This window comes from Bremia lactucae (genome assembly GCF_004359215.1).
Source record: "Bremia lactucae strain SF5 chromosome Unknown BlacSF5_NotPlaced_178_SHOA01000114.1_533860bp, whole genome shotgun sequence".
NCBI classification, from domain to species: domain Eukaryota; phylum Oomycota; class Peronosporomycetes; order Peronosporales; family Peronosporaceae; genus Bremia; species Bremia lactucae.
The window spans coordinates 307110-315524 of NW_027152191.1; the positions used below are offsets into that span (position 1 = coordinate 307110).

An 8415-nucleotide genomic window follows, 5' to 3' on the forward strand; every position below is an offset into this window, starting at 1 on the left:
GCGTTCCGACTAAGGCATTAGACGCGGCCGGCGAATTAACGCGGCGCGTGCGCTTAGTGCGAGGTTGAGTGGGCGTCTTCGCAGACGACCCACCAACGTGGCCCCTTTTAGGTGGCATCTTGGGCGCCGTGTATGGAAACACGTGCGCTAGAGTGATCGAGTGAACTAGCGGCGCGTAAAGCTGCTCGCAGTTTCTCTCTCCTCTTTGACGCATTTAAAAATGTAAATTCGTTCTTAAAGAGGGGGATGGTGTAACGGGCTAAAGTTGCCCCTATGTTACACAGTCCCGGTTAAGTACATTTGGTGTACTTAACGGGATGGTCAATTACTAAATATAGTAATTAGACCCAACACTCGGGTGTGCGCACATTTGTGACCAACCCTTGTGGATGTGATGCACATGGGTGCATTCACATTAGGAGGGATGACGCCCAGCGTCATCCGTGATGACGGCTAGCGTCATCCGTTACGCGAGGTATCTTTAAAGATACGCTTGCAATACGCGCTTGCAATACATATTAAATGATATCTAAAGAGATCATTCTAATTGGTACAAATAGGTATTTGTATTTAATATTATTAAATATGAATCAGTCTGAAAACTACTTCCTACTTGGTAAGTGCGCACGAGGAGACGGATTACCGCTCCCGTGACGACACTTAACCAGAGTTCTTAGTGTGTTGGGTGAGGTCGCTAACGCGCCCACCACAACTGCCTCACTGCACGCAAGAGAAGCAGGTTTAACCACTTCCTCGCTGTGCTAGGGTGTGTGCCTAAGTAGAGCGTGGCCGCATTACGACGTGCCCGCCTACAGTGGCCGCATTAAGACGTGCCCGCCTACAGAAAAAGCTACGGTAAACTTTCAAGATTGGCACTAATTGTAATGCCTTGACAAGATAACATTTGCTGTTTTCGCTTTGTGTGACTTGATTCGACATTCGCCCATCAGGAGCCAAGTGCCTGCTCACGTGAGAGTACGAGTAGCAATCTTCCGTTCGAACATTGCGGAGAGAAAATTCAAATATTATAATGAATTTCCCTTATGACGTTTAAAAAAAGATCTTACCTATTTAACTGGATACTTACTTTACAATTAAGAAGGCATGTTTATGGATTTGATAAAAATGTCCGTTTTTGTGATGGCAAATTGTCTCACGCATCTTTATTTGGCGGGAAGCCTTTCAATTCTGCCGCGTTTCATGACAGGTTCCAAGCGCGAGTCACCACCACCTTGCAGCTACTCGGAGCCAAAGAAGCCCCGTACGAATAGCAATGGCTCTAGATTTAAACCCAGAACATTCGTAGATGATCTGGAGCGTATGACCCCAATTTCGACCAAGGCCAGCGCTTGGCCACGCAAGCCAATGGCGCCCCTGGATCCGGACGTGGACTCGTTGGCGTTCCAGTGGATCGACATTGACATGTACGACGGCCCACCGCTTCAATCAAACCCTAAAAACGGCGCTGCTGTGCCAGGTCTCAAGGCCTCAGGCGACAGTACTCAATCCGCCACGATCATTCGTCTTTACGGCGTCACATTTGAAGGCCACAGCGTCCTTATGCATGTGCATGGTGTTTTGCCGTATTTCTACGCCTCGTGCCCTAGTAGCTTTGATGAGAGCAAATGCGGAGACGTTCGGACAGCGCTGGATGCGGCCGTGAGTCAACGAGATCGGGATAATAGCAGCAATCCTCGCGTCGTAGGCGTCCAAGTCGTTAGGGACAAGATGTCGATTTACGGATACCAATTTGATCGGGTCACGCCACTATTTAAAATCTTTCTTAGCATGCCAAGCTACGTGCCAAAGCTCCGGAGTGTACTGGAAGCTGGCGTGACACTCCCTGGCTGCGATTTTCGTAGCTATCAGACGTACGAGAGCAACGTGCCGTTTATTCTTCGGTTTATGATTGATGAAGACGTTCGAGGATGTAATTGGGTGGAAGCACCGAAAAGAACGTACTCGGTTCGTTCGGACGCGCTTAAAAAGTCGCTGTGTCAAGTGGAGATTGATATTACCTACGATAATCTCGTGAGCCATGCCCCGGAGGGAGAGTGGGGTAAGGTAGCGCCATTTCGTATTCTCAGTTTCGATATTGAATGCATGGGTCGAAAGGGTCACTTTCCAGAAGCAGATCAGGATCCTGTGATTCAAATTGCCAACGTCGTGCAGGAACAAGGCGCGCAGTCGCCACTAATTCGCAACGTGTTTGTTTTGAATACGTGTAAACCAATTGTAGGCGCACACGTCATGGAGTTTGAAGAAGAAGGAGAGATGCTTGCAGAGTGGGCTCGGTTTGTGCAGGAAGTGGATCCAGATATTATCACGGGGTATAATATCGCCAACTTTGATATTCCGTACGTACTGAATCGAGGAAAAGCTCTAAAGGTAAAGGATTATAATCTCCTTGGACGGCTAGCAGACTCGTACGTACTATAGCTTCACCGTTCCTTACATTTTAAACTATGAACTGATAAGACGTGGTGATCTGTGCAGGGTCGTGAGCATGGAGAAGAAAACCTTTAGTTCCGCCCAATATGGTAAAAGTGAGAACGTCAAGACGACGATTCACGGACGATGTATGTTTGATCTTCTGCCCATCATGCGTCGGAGTCAGAATTTGAGCTCGTACTCGCTCAATGCTGTAAGTGCGGCATTCCTTGGGCAGCAGAAGGAAGATGTGCCTCACGGAATTATCAGCGACTTGCAACGAGGAACGGATGACGATCGCCATCGTCTTGCAGTCTATTGTCTCAAGGATGCCTACCTTCCTCTACGGCTTCTTGACAAGCTCTCGTACTTTGTGAATTTCATCGAAATGGCCCGCGTATCCGGCGTTCCGATTGACTTTTTGATCGAGCGGGGACAGCAAATTAAAGTCTTTTCCATGCTCTTACGCAAGTGCAAGGATGCGAACCTTGTTGTGCCGACTCTCCCTCGATCTCAGACCAATGAAGATACCGGATATGAAGGCGCTACGGTCATTGAGCCTCACAAAGCCTTTTATTCCGTCCCCATCGCGACGCTTGATTTTGCCTCGCTGTATCCATCGATCATGCAGGCATTTAATCTTTGCTACTCGACACTAGTTGCGCCTGGTGACGTGGACAAACTTGCGCCGTCGGAGTATGAAAAATCCCCGTCAGGAGACATCTTTGTCACAAGTACGAAGAAAAAAGGGATTTTACCGCTGATTTTAGAAGAAGTCTTGGCAGCACGGAAGCAGGCGAAGCGTGATATGAATGCTGCCACGGATCCTATGGAAAAAGCAGTTCAGAATGGTCGACAATTGGCCTTAAAGATTAGCGCCAATTCCGTGTACGGGTTCACGGGCGCAATTGTGGGTCAGATGCCATGTATTCCCATTGCATCAAGCACGACAGCGTATGGCCGCCAGCTGCTCTTTCGAACACAAGAAGAGGTTGAACGGGTGTATACGATTGCGAATGGATACAAGGCAGACGCACAAGTCGTGTATGGTGACACGGATTCCGTGATGATAAAGTTTGGGGTGGATACGGTAGAGGAAGCCATGCCGTTGGCGGAAGAAGCTGCAAAGCGCGTGTCGGAAATCTTTCCGAAGCCTATCAAGCTCGAGTTTGAAAAGGTTTACTTTCCTTACTTGCTCATGAACAAGAAACGATATGCTGGTTTGCTCTGGACGAGTCCAGACAAGTACGACAAACTCGATTCAAAGGGTCTTGAAACCGTGCGTCGCGACAATTGTTTGCTCGTGCGACGTATGGTTGATACAGTGCTTCGCAAGATCCTGATCAATCGTGACGTCCCGAGTGCGATTTCGTATACAAAAAGCGTCATTTCGGAGTTACTTCAAAATCGAATTGACATTTCGCTTTTGGTGATAACAAAAGGATTGAAAAAGACAGTGGATCAAGATGATTATAAGGTTAAACAAGCCCACACGGAATTGGCTGAACGCATGCGCAAACGTGATCCTGGATCGGCTCCAGCACTAGGTGAACGGATTGCTTACGTAATTATTGACAAGGGCAAAGCTACGCCGTTGTACGAGAAAGCAGAAGACCCGGTCTTTGCACTGGAAAATAGCGTTCCGATTGATTGCGACTACTATATGAAACAGCAGTTGCAAAACCCACTGGAACGGATATTTGAACCTATTATTGGCTTAAGCAAAGTCAAGTCGGACCTGCTAAATGGGGCTCACACTCTTAAACGTTCCAAGCCTGTGTTGAAACAAAACAGTGGCGGTATGATGAATTTTGCCGTCAAAAAGCTCAAATGTTTGGGTTGCAAAGCCCCATTGAATGGAAAAGGTGCGCTCTGCCATAGCTGCATGGAGCGCGAAGCGGAAGTCTACTCTCGGCAACTCACGTCGGTGAATGAGCTCGAGCATCTTTTTGCACGGCTGTGGACCCAGTGCCAGAATTGCCAGGGTAGTCTACATCAAGACGTATTGTGTACTAGTCGCGATTGTCCTATTTTCTACAAGCGCATTAAGGTGCAAAAAGATCTGATTGAAGCCCAAGGTTCATTAGAACGATTTCAATCCGTGGACTGGTGATTGATTACAGTTAGCGTAAAACTAATAATATTAGAACCTCCTTTTTTGTGAACCCATTTCCGTTACAACGTTTATTTCGGTGAACCACACAATCGATGGATGCCATTCTATCTCGGGTGGGTGAAGACGACCTGCGGCACCATTGTGTGGCTGCCGTGTTGGAGGAGCTGGTGCAGAGTGAGTTACATGTAAAATCTGTTGTTTTAGCGCTCGAAAGGACGCTGAAAGTCGTACTGGCGTCTCGAGAGGTACACAAAACGCTGGTTCTGAACACGTCCGGCCGAGTGCAAACATCTTTTCGGCGATTGGGCGAATCTTGCAACCAAATTGGCCCCCTCCTGCGGCTTCTTCACCACAATATGGGTGCAAGATCCTCAATGACAACCGATATAATAGAAGCGGCCTCTGCTGTTCCCCCAAAGTCGACTTTAGTACCAACGGACTCGGCGTCCACGACGACAAGTGAGTACGAATATATATCTGAAGAGGAAGATGATGAAGAACCTATCGTCGTGAGGGTAGCCCCACCTAAGAAGAGCAATAAACGTAAAGCGGATGCGCTCGAGTTATCCGAGACGATACCGATGATAACGAAGGAGACAATTAAAGCCGATACTGAACTATTTCAGACTCAGTTGGCGAAAGAATTGCGTAATATTCGGGAGTCTTCGGTGTCGAAGTATACTGTAGCAATCCACAAAGATCTTTCATTGTTTTTAAAGAGCATTTTTGACGCGGCAGATCAATTTCACAAGTGGCAGCCGTGCAATGATCCGATAATAGCGCAGTTGCTAAAAGAAATGGAGAAACGGCTGAGTATTTTTAAAGATAGCAATGCGCAGAAGGAGAGAAAGAAAATAGTTTCTGAATGGCTAGATCAAATGACGGCATTGTCCTTCGTTTCAACTTTCGATCTGACATCGATACCGCCAAAAATGGATCGAAAAATCTTACGTAGGCGAAAAAACAAAACTCCTCAAGATATGCAGGTCTTGGCAAAATGCGCGCGTCGAATTTCCTCCAAAGTGCGATCTGATGCATCCGGTCCCAAGGAAAAGAAACGAAAGTTTTTCAAGCCGCTTCTTGATGCTTTTATTATGTACTTCGCTGCCCTAGCGGGGACAAAAAGTGTTGCGAACCAGACTGGCGAGGCTATAGAATGTTTATTGTGCCTTCCGCTTCTGTGTCAGCTGACTGATAGTAACGAAATTACTCGCAAAGAATGTGAACTACTGGACGAATTGCTGTACCGTATACGCTTCATCATGTCGCTGGGCAAGAAAATTCGTAAAAAAGCGGTCAAGTAAGTATTTTTTGGTTTTGATATGTGAATGTTGGTTTTAACAATGTCGTGCAGAACTAATGTAGTCCATGATCTCCTTGGTATGTTTCCACCTTCGGTCCGACCACGTTTTAATCTTCCGGTGGTGAGTGACACAAGAGTTCAGAACGTGGCGAAAAAGACGAAAAAAAGTTAACTCAGTATTAGCGCAGGATGATCTGCTGAAATGAAATTAAAGGGACAAGAGTTGTGTAAAACACTTGATACCCGCTAGAAAATAGTTAAGCTTGTGAATGCGTCTATGCTTTTGTGACGGGGTGGCCGTTTTATAGATATTATTTCCTATTAAAGGAATAATAGATATAATTTTCTCTAAGAGGAAAACAATAAAAAATTAAAATTAGGGAATCGGGTACAGGCACACAACCCTATTGGTATAGCCGCACCCCCTCCCCTCCCCGTCTGTTTGTTTTAATTAAATAAAAGCAACAAATTAAAAAGAAACAGTTTCATTATTCCGCTATACTGCAAAATTGACAATTTTTCTTTTAGAGTCGTCTTTAGAACCCTTTTGGACTTTGGTACGCCCCCCGCTAAATTATTTTTGGGAACCCCCCCTTAATTATCTACCTCTGGATTTTTGAGAGTACTGCTACACACCATGAGCGCAAGCAAGCCACAATTTCCTTATGCTGCAGTCTTTGTCGGCTTTCGTTCGTACTTTCTTTGTTGAAAATGCATCTTGCTAATTAACATGAAAGTACGCATATGTTGAGAAGTCTTTTTGCATACCTATCGAGCTACTGAAGCTGGGAAGGCCTACATAAAGGTTTCTCAATATATATTCTAGTTGTCAACAAGTTGCTACAATTACGCGGCAACCTCGCTTCTAATGTCAGAGGAAGACTTTTAGACTCAACGAGTCTCTTAGTTCTATAGAACTAATGGGTTAACAACTCAGGGAGTCGTACAAGCTATTAAAGCTTAATGAATTCTAGTTCAAAGGATTCAGCGGTTCGTAGAACCAAGTGGCAACTAACTAGTTGCCACTTGGTTTTACGAACCGCTGAATCGTATATACCTTAGAATGGATTCTACCTCTTACAGATCAATGCGCAAGCCTTGGGAACGCACTTAGCGCTTCAAGATCAAAAGAGGAACTGCACTTTATTTAATTAATTAATCTAAAACCTTACCCTAGCTGATTCAAAGAAAGTATATTTTGGCCACCAGATTTAAATCTGGCGGCGCCCACATTTGTCACCCATAATAAATGGGATTTAAGTAATTAACTATTTTAGAATAGGGTTAAAAGGTAATTTGCCTATAAAGTAAATGTACCACAACAACGGTTCTTCAACCGATGTGTGCCCCAGTACACCCTTCCCCATCAGATTGTTAACAACGTGTAACAACATTCGCTTCATTTCTTCTTGAAAGGTTGAAACCTAACAGCTAACCGTTCGGTTGTGTTCTTTCCTTTGTCTCATGACAATCAAGCGTGGGTCACAGACTCTTAGACACCTTCCTCGACGATGAGGGAATGGTCGCTTTGAAAAGTCACTTCCATCATAGGAGGAGGAGAAAGAGCGTCGTTCTTTCACGCCTTCTCCTCCGGATGAACGTTGGCGGGCCCCAAATCCGTTCCCAGAACGTGTTGCCGCTGGTGTCTTAACTGCATTGAGCAGGACACGGGACCCTGAGTTTAAAATCATTACAAATCCGCTCGATGAAGAGCAAGAGCGGAAATCCTCATAGAGGAACAAGCACGTCGTCGAGCTGCCAAGATCGCGAAAGCTAAAGCTCATTGTGAATATAGATTTATTCCGCTTTGTGCGGAAAAGCGTCTCAAAGAGATAGCGGGTCACAGCTTAGCCATCTGGATCTCCGGTGACCCGGCGAGAACGCTGGTGAAGATCGCTGCGCGCGACGTTCTTCATGAGCGATAGCTTACGCCAAAGGTATTGAGGCGAAGTCAATATCTGGCGCGTTTACGTGATCAAGCCCGTGGGGCTTCGGTGACCACCATGAGGGAAATTGCGATCGTTTGTTTCCAAACGAAACAAGGAGTGATAACGAAGTCTTATTTGAGAACTGAGTCCACTGGGCCTGCCGCCTTCGTAATATTTGGAATATTAGAGTCTGCGGGTGTAGCTGATGTCCGTTTAGGACGGAAGCTGCATTTTGATTTCGCCAAGCTTAAGGCCCAAGGCCATTTACGTTCGGCATTTATGCCACAAACCTAAGTAAGGTCTAGCCGATATTTCAGTGCTTCGGTTGACCGTACAACGATAGATTGAAGCCGCACTGAGGCTAGATATCCACCTAATCCCACGTCTAGTGGTGGTAATCGTCGTTTGACGCGAGTTGACCCTAAGCTTGGCGCTCAAAAACGTCCAAGACGTACGGGCAATCTTGGCGCGGAGTACCTTAAACTCCCAAGAGTTTTCAGAAGAGGGGTACCCTAGCCACTTCACCAGATACTGGTATTGGCCCTTCTGACGACGTCGCTTTAGAAGTTTCTCCACGTGAAACCGAAGGTTCCCCCGCGCATCGAGCAGCGTGGGAGGGGGCCGAAATCTCGGCGGAG

At 46.3% G+C, this 8415-nt stretch overlaps 2 protein-coding genes across 2 annotated transcripts; both read left to right on the forward strand.

The window, feature by feature from the left end:
- Nucleotides 1-1125: 1125 nt before the first annotated feature.
- On the forward strand, nucleotides 1126-4599 carry CCR75_007135 (uncharacterized protein; the record flags this gene model as incomplete). The annotated part of the gene is made up of 2 exons (XM_067965199.1): nucleotides 1126-2426; nucleotides 2497-4599. 2 exons carry the CDS (start codon nucleotides 1126-1128, stop codon nucleotides 4541-4543), a joined length of 3348 nt encoding a protein of 1115 aa, XP_067816811.1. The 3' UTR covers nucleotides 4544-4599.
- Nucleotides 4600-4638: 39 nt separating this feature from the next.
- On the forward strand, nucleotides 4639-6344 carry CCR75_007136 (uncharacterized protein; the record flags this gene model as incomplete). The annotated part of the gene is made up of 2 exons (XM_067965200.1): nucleotides 4639-5846; nucleotides 5901-6344. The coding sequence occupies 2 exons, from the start codon at nucleotides 4639-4641 to the stop codon at nucleotides 6019-6021; spliced, it is 1329 nt and encodes a 442-aa protein (XP_067816808.1). The 3' UTR covers nucleotides 6022-6344.
- Between the last annotated feature and the right edge of the window lie 2071 nt (nucleotides 6345-8415).